Source organism: Spermophilus citellus (assembly GCF_964194105.1).
Source record: "Spermophilus citellus genome assembly, chromosome: X".
Classification (NCBI taxonomy): domain Eukaryota; kingdom Metazoa; phylum Chordata; class Mammalia; order Rodentia; family Sciuridae; genus Spermophilus; species Spermophilus citellus.
In genome coordinates, this window is record NC_138190.1 from 17,901,077 (window position 1) to 17,917,083 (window position 16,007).

The following is a 16,007-nucleotide window of genomic DNA, read 5'->3' on the forward strand; positions in this document are numbered from 1 at the left end:
ATATAGAGCAAGACAGAAAGGAGGAAGCTGAGGAGAGTAGTTTGAACTAGAGAAAGGGAATAACATGAATTGGATGTGTTAGCTTTATGATGCTATAATGAAATGTCTCAGATAATTAACCTATAAAGACAAAAGGTTTGTTTTGGCTCACAGTATTAATGTTTCCAGTCCAAAATCAAATAGATACTAGTCAATATGCTACATAGTAACGTCAGGTGTGCATGGCAGAGCAAACTGATCTCCTCATGGCCAGGAAGCAAAAGAGAGTAAGGAAGAGACTAGGGTCCCATAGTCCTCTTCAATGGCATATTCCCAATGGCCTTGATACCTCCCACTAGGCTCTACTTCCTAAAGATTCCAACACCTTCTAGTAGTGCTACTCTGGGACCAAGCCTTTACTCACGGACCTTTGGAGGTTATTCAACATCTAAACTATAGCATTGGGGAAGCTTCTAGGTGGGTCCAAACCAGGCACTGGCTTTATGGATACCATCAAAACTGTAAATAACAATTGTCATATTATGTCTTTGTGGCCTTATTACAATTCTGAGTCTTCCTCCTCCTTTCTTTGCACTTCTGGGTGTAAAATGAGAGTTCATCATGATGGTCCCCATATTCCACCTTCATGATGGTTCCCACATTCCACCTTTGCTGTCTCATGACCTAAAATAATCCCTCTGAATCGGAGGTTTTATGTTTGGAGTATCATAGCAAGATGTGGACACCATGATCTGAAATTCAGGATCCCCAAGCAAAGATTCTTCCACAAATAACAAAGTAATAGATTGGTACAATTCAATGCATTTTCTAGATAATTTCACTGATACTTATTATGATTTTATGAGATTTTTCAAATAATATTTTAAGATACTAAAAAAATTAAACTAGAAACAAAAATTTAAAAGATAAATCAACAATGAGATTGTAATGCTTTTTGTGAAACTAACATCTAGTAACAAGTTTAGAAAATAACTAGCATATATAATGATTAAAAACACATCAGCAGAGCCGGGGGCAAAAGCCTATAATCCCAGACACTCAGGAGGAGGATTATGAGTTTAAAGCCAGCCTCAGCAACATAGTGAGGTCCCAAGCAATTTAGCAATACTTTGTATCAAAATAAAGAATAAAAAGGTCTGGGGAGGTGACTCAGTGGTTAAGTGACCCTAGATTCAATCTCTAGTACAAAAAAATTGATGTAGAAACAAACAACAACATAAAAAACAAAACATTGATGGTGGAACTGTAAAATGGTTCAGGCACTTGGGAAAATGGTTTGGAAATTCCTCAAAATATTAAGCATGGAGTTACCATATATGACCCAGCAATTCCTCTCCTAGATATATACCCCCCAAAATGAAAACTTATTTCTGAACAAAAACTGGTGCAGAAATATTCACTAGCAGCAGTATTTGTAAGAGGAATAGAAACACTTCATTAAAATTATCTCATATTTACAGTGCTCCCACACAGATGTCAATGAAATGGTGTCTAATAGTATAAAATGTTGGTCTTTTTTCTTCAGTGTGATTGCCAACTGTGTAAATTAAGGCAAGCACAAATGTGTGTGTGTGTGTGTGTGTGTGTTTCCTAATAGAAATATAAGTTTCCATCGGAGGATGAGGACCTTATGTATATAGGGTATACTCTTTGGTCACCTTCAGGAATGGGTTCTAGCAAATGATTAAAAGGGAAATTCTGGGCTGGGGATGTGGCTCAAGCGGTAGCGCGCTCGCCTCGCATGCGTGCGGCCCGGGTTCGATCCTCAGCACCACATACCAACAAAGATGTTGTGTCCGCCGAGGGCTAAGGAATAAATATTAAAAATTCTCTCTCTCTCCCCTCTCTCTCCTCTCTCACTCTCTCTTTAAAAAAATAAAATAAATAAATAAATAAAAAGCCACTGCATTACTAGTGACTTTAAAAAAAAAAAAAAAAGGAAATTCTGAAGTATGCATTAGAAAGATGAAGAGAATTAAGGTAAGTCAAAGAGAGAAGGTTTTCCTAAGAACTTCATGCATGAAACTCATACATTTGTTCCTCCTTCCCTTCCCTTTGTACTCCTCCTCTATATTTATCTCATATTCTTCTCCAAATGAAGTCATTGTGTCTAAGCAGCTGGCCCTATGATCTAATTCAATTCCCTTGAGAGCAAGAACATTTATTAATCCACATGAATCTACACATTTGACCTACTGTAAATTGTAGTGTAGCCTCCATCTTGTGGGCTCCTCCAGGCCAAAAAGACACTCTGTTCAGCTTTCTTGATCAAACCATTCCTTTAAGGCCCCATTTGTTGTAGTTTAGAGCTTAACACAGTCCACTTTTTCTTCTTCCTCATCCTAACAAAAGCTCTGTTCCTCAGTGGAATTTGGAAAGAATACAGTAATACTTCTAGGATTGTATATGGTTTGGCATGATACTCTATCTTCAGAAAGTACAATATAGTAGTTTAGCTCCAATTTGCAATCATTTGACTCCTGCAAATTCTACATCCCTAAAAATGCATCAAGCCTTCCCTTTATCTCCATCCCACTGCCCTACCTTGCTTCCAACTCTAATCCCTTTTGTCATAATTATTGTGACCTCCTAACTGGTCTCTTTGCTTTTAATCTTGTTCTTCACCAGATTTGTGGCACCACATTTGTAAACCATAAACAAACCCAGCCATAAATTCCCCTGTGTAAAGCCCTGAAATGTCTCCCTTTCACCTTTAAAACAAATACCTCATTTTTTATCTAAGCTTATAAATTCCTTTTTTTTTTTTTTTTAATTTAGAGACAGGGTCTCACTGAGTTGCTTAGCGCCTCACTTTTTGCTGAGGCTGGCTTTGAACTCATGAGCCTCCTGCCACTGGGATTACAGGAATGTGCCACCATGCCCAACATAAATTCCTTTTTAATTGCATTCCTGACTATTTTTTCCAAACAAATGCCTATTCATTCTGAACTATTTGGAGTTTTCAAAACAAAGCTAAATTCTCCATCCCAACCTTATAATTTCAGATGTTATTCCCTCTGCCTAGAATATTCTTCCCCTCCATAGTGAGTTGGCTAATTCTTTTTTAAACAGCTTTACTGTGTTATAATTAACATATCAATAAATTCACAAGTTTGACTAACTACTAACCTTTGAGATTCTATTTGGATGTCATCTCCGGTTTTGAGTTGGGTTCCCCCAAGGACAGATACCAAAGCAAAGGGATGAATTCAAGTATTTGGGGGGAGAAGGAGATTCCCAGAAAGCAGAGTAAGAGAGTGCAAAAGAGAGAAAAGCCAATAAAGGGTGTATTCATGAGCATGAGTGTTTGTTAGTGCTGTATTCCACTCTGCTGGGAATTCTCTGAAAGTCTGTGGGAAATGCATCTCTTAGCTATCCCACAGAGAGGCAAAGAAGCCTGAGAATTTATCTATTTTCCTTATCCCTCATTAATTGAGAGTCACTCCTAGGGGCGTTAGCGCTCTGGCATTTCTAGCACATCACTTGATTAGCAAATATCTCACTTCACAAAGAGGGGAAGAAAGCCCTCAGCATATATGGTGAACTTCAAGGATAAGCCAAGAGGATAACGATACAGCACCATGAAGCACATGTGAATATCCTAGAATGCCCAATAATACATGTGGTTGTTCAAAATTATTTACATTTATCATCAAGTTTTATGTTTGAAACTCTCCTTAGCAGGAGACTATCACCATTATCTTTATCATTCTATTTTCAAGGACAAATATTAAATACAATGACATAAGAGCTAGGTGGAGGACCATATCTGCTCACTTCTAGGCCACTTTCCAAAATACTTTAGTAACTATTGCTTAGCACACCACAGGAGGTAATGGCATTCACCTGAGGCTAAACCTTTCGACTCCTGGCAAAACAGAGTTTTCCATGTCTGGAATAATCCCCTTTACAATATTCAGAAAACGCCTTAAGGTGAAAGCAAAGCAGCCCTAAAATAATGCCAAGTCCTGTACTTTATCTGAAAAAGGGAACTTAGATTTCTTTTTTTCTTCCCCAGATTAGGCTCCCCTAAGACCTGCTTCCTGATATAACTTTTCTACAATTCTAATATTTTTGAATATGTAAATCATATTTTACTATTAATTAATTCACTAACACAATGCCATTCACTAGAAGGAAGTGATCAGCCATGGGGAACAGAATGCCTTGTAGCTTTGTCATTTTTTAAAGTCAAAGCAAGAAGTACACAGTTCTAATAACAGAAGGGATAAAGTGCTTTGTTCTAAGGTTATGCTCTGGAGTACGATTTTTAAAAAGATTAAATATATAAACATCAAAGAAAGACTGCCCTGAAGCTGAGTTGTATCAGGAAACCCCCTGCTTTCTAATGTCCCCTATGTTCAAACATAAGACAATAGATTTGCTGATTAGAATGGTCTCTGTTCACTTTATACAGTAAAGGAAAGGAAGAGAATTAAAGAAGCTTTCCCTTAGCAATATAATGACTACTGGTGAACCACTAAAAAATGGAAGCATTTCAACATGCATAAGTTCAAAGTTATTTGGTTTTATTTGTTTTTTCTGTTATGTATTTTGGAACTATTTGACAGTTTTCCATTTTAACATTTTGAGGGATTTTTCTCAGTAGAATCCAGACAAGGACTGCAGAAGTTTTGCCATCTGCAAAAAGAGTGGGTTGAATTAGATCAGCAAACACTTTGGGTTCCATAACAATATTTTTGTTGGTCCACAGAACTCCTCTAAGGAATACCAACATCAGAAATGAATACAAACACTGAAAAACTGATCAATGGATAGGGTACAATATTGCTACTTTATGATACTTTTAAATAATTGGCAAACACAGAAATAGCATTCAATTGTTTATAATATTCATGACACATTATGTTATCTGAGAAAGATGTTTCTGACACATTATGATATCCATCAAGGTATTTTAGAAAAGAAATCAAGTGATTTTCTTCTTAAAAGCAGAAAGACTTAGAAGAAAAACATGGGTTTGATAACAGAAAATCCTGGGTTCTATTTATACTTCCACTATAGTGTAACCCTGGACAAGATAGTCAATCTCTTTAATCCTCAAATTTCCTCTCTTTAAAATGGGTTTAACTATAGTCCAAAGAGCAATTTTACAAATTACATAGAATAAGATACTTGAAAGTGCCTAGAGCTAAACTTGGTGCATAAAATGCATAAAATGTTATTTTCTCCCTTGACTATCATTCCTGTAAATTTTCAGCACAATTTTGCCTAAAATGTATGAGATTATATTTTTTGTAATTTCTAACATTTTGCTTTAAGTTTTCCCCTCCTCCAAACATATCACAAGTGCATAAAGAATCAGGAATAATCTGAAATATGCTCATGTTGGATTAGTAGTCCATCAGTTTAAATTTATTTCCATTTTAACTTGTCTGGCTTTGTAGAAAAGAATATCAACTCATGGATTATATTTGTTTATATAGCCCCTTTGGCTCTAAAATGTCTCTAGAACCAACTTGAAATGATGTAGGCTGGAAAGGGGGGGATAGTTAGTTTAATCAGATCTGTTTATGGTGCTGAAAGTGAATAATGTACCTAAACTTTCCTCATTCAGATGCAATGGAGGGAAAACTAGTTTAACTTTTAATGAAAAACCTGAATTGCACTTTGTTTGCTATTAAGAAAGTGACATTACTCAAGTATTCCCCCAAACAAGTAGCAACCATTCTCTCAAAATTTTAGGATCATTCTGAAGAAGGGAAACTCAACCAGCCTAGGCCAGTGATCAAAAGGCTATCAAAAGTCTTATTCATGCTGAAGTACAATCCCTGATCACTCACTTGAGTTATAGATTAGTTTTTAAATCCATGTGCACTTTACTGCTTTCAATGTACCTGGTGTCTCCAACTCTTCTTTATAAAATATGTATAAACCAATGTCCTATCCAGCCCAATTTAGTGAAAAGACACTCATTTATAATTAGCAACATCCATTTGCATATTAAAATGTGTCCCCCTCACTGTCTACTTTACAGCCCAAATTTCTCACGCAGATTAACATATATTTTGAATATGTGACATGAGAACTGTTACTTAATATTTTATTACCTATCATTGGTTCAAATAAAATGATTTTTACCTTTTTAATTGGTTATTTTTAGTTATACACAATATTAGGATTAATTTTGACATAACTATAAAAGCATAGAATATAATCTCCTCTAATTCAGTCCCCAGTATATCCCCTTTCCCTCCCCTCCTCCCTCCCCTTTCCCTTCCCTCTACTGATTCTTCTGCTATTTAGTTATAGGGTTTTTTGGGTTTTGTTTTAGTTGGTGTCTTGTGGATATACATGATGGTGAGATTCACCAAGATATATTGATATATATATATATATATACATAGGAAAGTTAGGTCAGACTCATTCCATTTTCTTCCCTTGTCCCTCCCACCTCCTACTTAGTCCCCTTAATCTACTCCACTGATATGTCTTCTATTTTGATGGAATCCCTTCACCCACCCACCCCAACTCGGGTCTCTGTCTCTGTCTCTCTCTCTCCCCCTTTATTTTGGAGTAGCTTCCACATACCAGAGAAAACATTTGATCTTTGACTTTCTGAGTCTGGCTTATTTTGTGTATGGAGCATGATAGTCTCCAGTTCTACCCATTTACCAGCAAATTCCATAATTTCATTCTTCTTTATGGCTGAGGAATACTCCCATTGTGCACATATACCACATTTTCTTTATCTGTTCATCTACTAAAGGACACCTAAGTTGGTTCCAGAGCTTGACTATTGTGAATTATGCATTGATGTGACTGTAATCCTACAGTATGGTGATTTTAGTTCTTTTGGATAAATTCTGAGGAGTGGGATAGCTGGATGATATAGTGGTTCCATTCCTAGTTTTTGGAAGATCTCCACACTGCTTTCCCAAGTAGTTGCACTAATTTACAATACGATCAACAATGTATGAGTGTACATTTTTCTCCAAATCTTTCTTTGTAAAATATGTCTGAACCAATATCCCATTCATCTCAGTTTAATGAAAAGATGTTCATTTATAATTAGCAAACTTTATTTGCATATTAAAATGTGCACCCCACCCATCTTTACAGGACAAATTTCTCATGCAGATTAACACATATTTTGAATATGTGAAATCAGAACTATTAGCTTCTCTCTAAATTTATCACCTACCATTAGTTCAAATAAAATGACTTTAAAAACTATTTGCCTGATTGTGGCAACCTTCTTGGTCATTCATGCATTTTACACCAATAAGCCATCAACATGTATTTACTCAGGCCTGCTCTGCACAAAATCCTGGCATTGAGAGTCTGAAGGTGAAATCAAAAGTTCAAGGTAAGGTTCTTGGTCACAGGAAATTAAAGTGTTGTTAAGAGAACAGAAAAAAATATATAATGTTACATGTGAAATTAACTCTAGATTAAAGGTGCTCTAATACCAGAGACCAAACAGATGTCATCTATTGTCGTTTATTACTTTGTATGTGTGTGCATGCAGGCTTACAATGCTAGGCATCAAACCCAGTGCCTCATGCATGCTAGGCAAGTGCTCTACCACTGAGCTACACCTCAGCCCCATCTATGCCATTGATGAGCCTATTCACACTGGTGGGATGGGACCTCTTCTCTGTTTCCCTTACACAGGTTCATGTTTTAATTCTTTTTATATTTAATTAACCAAATTGGACTTCAAATTTCTTGAGAGAAAGGAATCTTTTGTTCAATTTCTCCTAATCCTTAACCACAGTAGCAACCTGATCACTGAAATACTTCAAATAAACTGGGCACAGTGACAGATGCCTATAATCCCAACTACCTGAGAGTGAAATTAATCAATGTTGGTTGTGGCACTCTGAGAAGGCTGATTAGATACACGAGCTGGGGTTTTGTAAGAATCTTGAATGATGGAAGGATTTTATAAGATGAAGAAAAGGTAAGGTCATATTTATTGTTAGTAGAAAGAAGCAAAGAAAAGATTTGGACCTGGCAATCTCAACCCATCAGTGGCATTGTGAAGACAGACACCCAGATAGTGTATGTCAAAGTATTTTTCTCTGGACCAATATATGAAATGTATAGCCCTGAGTTCTATATTCATTCAGGACAGTGACTTTGCATAATTTTTTCCTTTGGTTATCATGGATCATTCTTTTAGAAGACTCGTTATGATACTGCGAGTGTGCTGAATTGGCAAAACATTCTGAAAAATGTAGATGTACAATCAGCATGCTTTTAGGCAGGAATCATCTATATACAGCAGTATGTTTCTTCATTTTGAACAGATTATTAGGTCTTGCCACACTTTTTTTTTCTTTCTCAACTGCAAGTTTAAGCTATCTTTAGAAGTTTTCCTTGGGGCACCATTTTGGGGAGTACAGTGTTACTCCATATAAAACACTTTCTTGGTTAAAACAAGGATGAAATGCAATAGATAGTTCATGAAGACCTTCCCATTAAAGGTAACTCCAGTGTTTTCAAGGAAAGTTTCTATTCTCTGAGAAATCTTACCTAGAAATTTAAGGATGGCAGAAACACTCCATCCTCCAACAACACAATAGGTCAGTGTTATTGAGACTGGGATGGTATAAAATAATGACAAACATATCATGACTGATTATCACCCTCAATTCAGCCTCCCCAAACATGATTTGCATTATGCTGCTATGCAAAGAGATTTCATGGTTGACCTAGAACTGTTTAGATTTAAGATACATGCAGGAAAATATTTTGCTGTTTCTCAGGCAGAAAACAGTGGTATAATTGAAATCTAAGTTTGGCACATTTGCTAAACAAGAGTAGAGCCTTGTTTCTAACCTTATAAGACCAAATAACCTTTTCTCCTGAATCCCTCACCATGATCAATTACTACAGTATCTCTGAGCAAGACTAAGCCAACAGACTGATTCTAAATGTAACAGATGATAGAAATCTCTGTGAAGTGGGACTAATTCAGTATTTTATCAAAGAATTTAATCCCTCTGAAGGAATGTCCTTGTCTCTTCCAATTTAACAATAATTAGAAAGGCATCTGTTAGGAGTATGCTATTCAAAATGTGAATATTTGACCCTAAAAATGATAAGAGATGCAGTCAAAAATTTATATACAGGATGTTTGGCTTATCATTATTTATAGTAGTAACATTTAAAATAAACCAAATGTTCCACAATATAGGTTAAGTTAATTAAGGTTCAGCCATATGATGGAATTCTATATAGCCATTAAAATGTTTTATAGCAATATTAACTGATATACGAAAATGTTCATGACCTTAATGGGAAAAATGGTTACCAAACAGAACAGAATATTTGGCATGAGCTTCTTTTAGAAAAAGAAGTATATAAACATTATATATATTATAAAAGACTGTCAGAACCACATCAACAGTTGGTCATGCTGGGTTTATTTTTCATTGCATTAAGGGAGAACACATCATAGAGAACTAAGGGGCACTTCAATAAGAAAGGGTTGGAAAGAATATAGGTTTGTATTAAATGATTTGGGGAAAAGTTTAAGTTGGTGGGACTTGCTTGGATTGGATGCCATCAGCAAGGAGAGATGATTTTATGATTTGGGTGTGTTAGTAAATCTTTATCTAGAAGGAGAGAAGACCATAACAAGACTAAAGCTATAATTTTTTAAAAAGACCAAAATAGTCATGGACATTAGCCAGGCTAAGTACCTGCTAGGTTATTTGGACAAGATTCATGTTTTGTCTGGGTTCAGATATGATTATGAAGTGGTTCTCATTTTGCCTTAATCCATCATAGTTACAAAATGCCCTTATCTGACATTAATGTTTTGGGAAATGGTTTATGTTCAACAAGAGAATGCCAAAGCTTAGTTTGTGAGTGCTAGCCCAAGGCCCAGCTGATAATACAAGGTCATGTCCTGGATGTCAGGGACTGATTTTCTTTTCACACACACATATAAAAAGAAGACTATAATTATAATTAATATCATTTATTATATGTTGTGATATTCTAGGTGCTCTATTCTAAGTGCTTTACATCTTCTATTCTATTTAAATCATCACAAAAACTCTGTGGGGTAGCTGCTATTGTTATTCCCATTTTCCAGAAAGGAAAACAGTGTCATAAAGAGGTGAATCTACTCACCTGATGCCTCACAGATAGTAAGTAGTAGAGCAAGGAATCAATTCAATGGCTATAGGAACAATAACTATATTATATTGCTTATATGCACAAGTAATTATCATCAGAGGTTACCCTTGAAAGGTGGTGGGTACACCAGGATACAGCTGTTTTTGTTTCCTTCTTGTTATTTTCTAAATTATCTTACATTAATATTAATTAATTTTTAATCATAAAAAGTAATAATTTATTAATGGACTGATGAAAACTCTTTCCCCAATGTCATTGTCCCAAATTCAAACCCAAGTCTTTGGTGGTGGCAATACTCCCTCCCCTGAAAGTATGAATCAAAGGAGAAGAAAAATAGTGAGTAGACAATTTCTTCCTCCCTGTCTCATTCTCATTCTTTTCCTCTCTCCCCCCTCTCCTCTATACAATTTAGACAACACAAAGGGCATTGCAGGCAATAAAAGATAAAAAAAGGTGGCAGAAGATCTATCCTCAAGAGATCCCCCCTGAATCAAAACAAGCAGGGTGGAAGTTCCCCCCCCCCCAAATATACATAAGGACAGTTAGGAATGGAGTTGGAAGGACTAGAAGACAAAGTCTTGGTCTCAAAGGAAAGGCCCTTTATGTGTGGGAGGACAACACTCCCACCCCTGCCAGCTGAGCAATGCTGAGTGTCTCCTGCACTAAAATGCAGCCCAGGCACTGAGAGAAGGCACTCCTGCTCTTCAGCCTGTGTAAGGGCTGGCATTAAAAGGCCGGAAATTCTAGGGATGAGGTTGAACCAAGGCTGGAAGGGAATCATTTGGAAGGACAAAGACTTCAGAATGAAAAAAGCTTCGCCAAAATGTTTAAGCATCCCAAGTAGACCTGTGAGTTGCTTTTCTTTCTCTTACTTTTGTCCCTGCGCTGGGATCAGTGCACATGAAACAGCCTGCTCATTCTATGCGCAGAGAACGATTTTAGGCCTCTTGATAGGTGCCCACCCACTAGCTGCCGCTGGCTCAGTCGCAAAGAGCTGGGCTCACATTCTTTCTCACTGCTACCCCCACCCCCAGCCCTTACATCTTTTCGTCTGCCCAGGCTGGGAGCCACGCAGAGCATTCACCCTGCCATTTAGCACCTCGGCTACTCAACGCTGGGTAGTTTCTCAAAGCGCGTGTCCTAACAGTCACTCGCGCTCGCCTCACAGCTTGCAGGGGCACAAGTCAATGAGGCTTTTCCCTCCGCGATCATCGTGAATCAGCAAAGCGCTGCAGAGCAGCGGCGTCTCAGCAAGCAGAAATTAAGATGCTGGGGGAAGGGTACCAATGGAGTGTGGCAAGGGAATTTCTAGCTCCTTTCAATGCGTCCCTTCTGAGGATGGCAATAACGGTGCGGCGCAGGGGGGTGTTGGCTGGAATCTGCTGGACTTTGGCCTCCTGGGGACCCTTCAAAATCAGAGAGCCCAGTGCGGAAGAGCGAGGAAAAGCAGAGAAAGTGAATGAGATTCTGGTAGAAGGACCAAGGTAGCGCAGGCCGGGTAGGGCAAGAGTGCCCCCAGAGTGGGCAGCGCAGCAGTTGCAGGTGCTGCTGAGGAAATGTAGGGAACTGGGTTTGGTATGGAGGAAGGGATAAGAGGATCAAAAAAGGAGGATTTCCCAGCCTGCGACTTCCTGTTTCCAACGTGCAAGTTCCCAAGTTCAGTTTGAGAAGTGCAGGGCCGCTTGGCGTTGGGGAGTCTGGGATACAAGCCTTACAGACATGCCTCTCTGAGTCGCGTTCTCCCACGGTGTCTGTCAGTCTCAGTCAGAGTCTCTCTCTCTCTCTCTCTCTCTCTCTCTCTCTCTCTCTCTCTCTCTCTCTCTCTCCCTCCTTCCCAGCCTCCCTCCTTTCCTCACTCTCCTTCCTTCCTTTTCCTCCTTCCGTCCCTATTCCGACTTCTTACAGCTTTAATTAATATGCATGTCCATGCTCAGTAGTGCGGGCCACACTCCAGGGGCCGCGCCTCCTGCCGCCGCCACGTCCCACAGGACCCTTGGCTTTGGGAGGCCAAGCAGAAGCAACCAGAGGCGTGGGATGGGAAGGCTGAGCGCTCGGAGCGCGGAGCCTGAGGACACCTCCTTGAGCCCTGGTCCCCACCCCACCCCCAGTCGGATAGGGCGCCTCAGTGACCCAGTCTCCGGGATCTGGCTCTGTTTGCTTTGCAGCGAACCGACCCAGGGGCTTGGAGCGCGCAAAGTAACGCGCTAAATTGTACCTGTGCGTGGCCGTTCCCGCCGCCGCCGCAGGTCTATCTCGGGCCGAAGCCGGCGCCCGCCTTCTTGGGGAATTCTCCCGAGGGGGAGTGCGAGGGGAACCACAGTGGCTGCCTGCTAGCTCACTGCTGGCGCGCACACGCACACGCCCAACTTTGCCAAGCCGTCCGCGCCCCCCGGGCTCCCCCGCGCCCCCTGCGGCTCGACACTTTAGGAGACCTGTATCTCTCCAGGTCTGACATGAGGCTTCCCCCCACACACATGCACACCCTCCGGTGTGGAGGAGTAGAGGGCGGGGTGAGGCTGAAAAGGGGCTCCTCGCTACATACTCCCTGACCAGACCAGCATTTCTCAAACACTCTATACCCGCAGGGGCACCCGCGCCAGCCCCGCCGCACCAGGTCCCCCAGACCTGCCAGTGACGACAGAGAGAGGAGGAGGGAGAAGGCAGAGCAGAGAGCCCAGAGCCCGGGAGCCCTGGCGACAGACGGTTCAACCGACTGTCATTCAGCACTTTTATTATTGGGGAACTGGGTGGGAAGGTGTGTGTGTGGGGGGGGGCGTTTGCAAGCAGAACTGCCCACTCTGGAGAGACCCTAAATTAGGGCGCTGGAGAAAGATTCTTCACGGACACATGTGGGGTGATTATGCTTCAGATGCACACCCGGACCCTGTGGTCCCGCCGAAGCTGCAGTGTTGAGGTTTCTTACACGGCTCTTACTTGGGAGGAGGCGTGATTTCCACGCTTGAGCGTCTTCGCTCCCCACCCCCTCTCGGCACCAGCCAGTGCGCGCCACCACCTGAGCCAGGGAGAGCCAGGGCGCACGCAGTCTTCAGCTTGCTCCCTTCTGCCTCTAGGGAGACTTGGCTCTAAGCGGGTCTGCCCGACGCACCGCCACCCTGTCCCCCGCAAAGGGAGAACTCTTTTACTTTTTGTTTGGAAAATACGGGCCATTTCTTTATTTATCTCTGGGTCTCCCAAGAGGAGGACGAGGGAAGGGAGGGCAAGCGTGGCGGGCCGGGCCGGGGGAGGGGATTTTGAGGAGGGGAGGGGACTGGGTGTAGCCTGGAATTCTCTGTCCTCGTGTTCCTAGGCTAGCGCTCAGAGTCTCCTGGCGATAGCGCTGCCGCCGCTCCCCGCGCCACCCCGTCGTTGGCTTCGGGGGTCGGGTGAGTGGGGTCATGACGCGCCGCTGGGGCTACCCAGGGCCCCGCCCGCGCTGAAAAGAGACGCGGTAGCGCCGCCCGGAGCCCCCCGGGCGGGGAGGCGGCGGGGGTTGGGGAGGGCGCACGGGGTAGGGCGGGGTGGGGGCGGCTCGGAGGCCGCCAGGCTGGGGGGCTCTCCGGGCGGGCGCGGCCGCGGGCAGGAGGGCGTGTCTCCAGCCCGAGGGGACCCTCCAGAGGCGCGGCGCGGGACTCCCCGATGGTGGTGCCGCGGCTCCAGGAGAGCTCAGGGTCTTGCCGCCGCCGTCGCCGCCGCCGAGGGCGCCACCACCACCGCCGCCGCCGCCGCCGCCGCCGCCCGAGCCCGCGCCGAGCGTGCGCCTCGCCCTCCTCCCGCGCCCGCTCTGCTCTAGGATGCTGCGGCAGGTTCTGCACAGGGGCTTGAGGACGTGTTTCTCCCGGCTCGGCCACTTCATTGCCAGTCACCCGGTCTTCTTCGCCTCGGCGCCGGTGCTCATCTCCATCCTGCTCGGCGCCAGCTTCAGCCGCTACCAGGTCGAAGAAAGCGTGGAGCACCTGCTGGCGCCCCAGCACAGCCTAGCCAAGATCGAGCGCAACCTCGTCAACAGCCTCTTCCCGGTCAACCGCTCCAAGCACCGGCTCTACTCGGACCTGCAGACCCCTGGGCGCTACGGCCGGGTCATCGTCACCTCCTTCCAGAAAGCCAACATGCTGGACCAGCATCACACCGACCTGATCTTAAAGGTGAGATGGGGACGGGTGCAGGCAGCCTCCTCCGGCGCCGCTGTCACGGCAAGGCTGGCACTGCGCGGGGTCCCAGCTGAGAGCGCCGCCTCTCCTATCCCAGGCGGTTGGTGCAGGGGCTCCCCTGCACTGCCTGCCCCAAGGCGGCCGCTTGGAGCCTCCCAGCCTACCCGATAGGGAACATCGGGGTCCGGGCCCGGCCCTATGCGGCCACCCCACAGCTGCTGCAACAGTTGGGGCGGCGGCGGCGGCGGCGGCGGCCACGGTGCTGTGGTCGGTGCGCTTGTTTTGGTCACAGCGGGCTTGGGGGCAGGGAGGCTTTGGAGTAACTGGGCCAAGGAGCAGCTGAACGAATGAGAAGACATTCAAAAAAGTCTTGCTACTTGACAACAAAATAGTCTGTTTGGCGGCGGCGGGGGGGGGGGGTGTGGGTGGGATGGGATTTAGAGACACCTCACCCCTATCCTCAGGGTTTTTTTTCCCTCCTTTCCTCTAATTCCGAAGTGTTTTGGGAAAGGCTGCTGGAGGGGGATTGGGAGGGGCAGAGAAATTTGAAGCGGGCTGGTGAGAAAATGCCTCCCACCCAGAAAAAAAAAAGTGCGGTCTCAGGCGAGGACGGGAGCTGTCCTGCTGCCCTCTCCTCCCGGAGCAAGGTAGCCATATCTGTATTAGGAGGTAGGAAATGATGTTTGTAATTTGCAGTTATTTCGTTTTTCACAGTAGCTTCACTCCTCTGAAATGCAAAAACTTCCTTGGGAAAAGAGGAAAACAATCGATCTACTTGTATTTGTGTGCATTTGAGCGTCGGGTCTGGGTAAGGGGCACAGGCAGAAGGCTGAGGGCAGCAGCCAGGTTGTGTGGCTCTGAGAAGAGCACAGGAAACGGAGCAGCTGGTTAGAGGGTGACACAGAAATCCGTTGTGCCATCAGCCCAACCCGAGGTGGGAATCTGATGTGAAAAGTAAGGTTAATTGTGGTAACTTTCAAGAAGTTCCTAAGAAAAGCAGAGGAGTCAGCACTATACATGGAAAAGTAGAAACCTTGAGGAACAAAAGCCAAAACAGGTGAGAATGTTCCATCTGAATCCCTGGGGATTGTGAGGTTTGTTTACTTCAAGTTCTCCTCTGGGGAGGGCAGACAGGAACCAGTCCCAGATGTGATTCTTGTGCCAAAGATGGAAGATGCTGCTTTTGTGTGGGTCTCTGGTCCAGATCTGAGACTAGAAGCCAGTCAGATTTTTAGTCCACTTATCCCAAGGAGAGACTGCTAGTGAACCTAGGGAACACTATCTACCTCTTTTCCTCTCCAGGTAACTGCTTATCCCTAAGAGAAAAGCTAATTTTCCTCTATTATTTCCTTCCCCTGTTAACACATTATCAATCAGCAATTAGTAGAGAGAAGAATCTGGCTGGGGACTCCATAGAATTAGCACCTTCCACATTGAGTGGTTCATGATATTTTTAATGGCACAAAAATCATCACACACATTCACTTAAAGCAGAACCTTATTAACATTAATCCTGAGATGTTTGCTTTTCTCATGATTATACTTTCAACATCAGAGTAGGGTTTTTTTTTTTCAGTACTTCAGTGAACATATTTTGACACACAGATAAATACTGCTCCAAATGCTCTCCCAAGAAATATGTAGTAGATTCATCACAGGCTAAAGGAAACTGTAATTTAGCCAGTTTTGACAGTTGGAAATGACCCATTTTTTGATCAATGATCTACTAAGTGATGTTTCTCT

At 43.1% G+C, this 16,007-nt stretch overlaps 1 protein-coding gene across 1 annotated transcript in view; it reads left to right on the top strand.

The window, feature by feature from the left end:
* Positions 1 to 13,380: 13,380 nt before the first annotated feature.
* PTCHD1 (patched domain containing 1) overlaps positions 13,381 to 16,007 on the top strand; it is a gene marked incomplete at its 3' end in the record, with an annotated part of 52,282 nt that continues 49,655 nt past the window's right edge. The window contains exon 1 of the mRNA XM_081276517.1: positions 13,381 to 14,258. Coding sequence (XP_081132643.1) covers positions 13,908 to 14,258 — 351 coding nt within the window. The 5' untranslated portion in view covers positions 13,381 to 13,907. The remainder of the gene's footprint in view (positions 14,259 to 16,007) is intronic.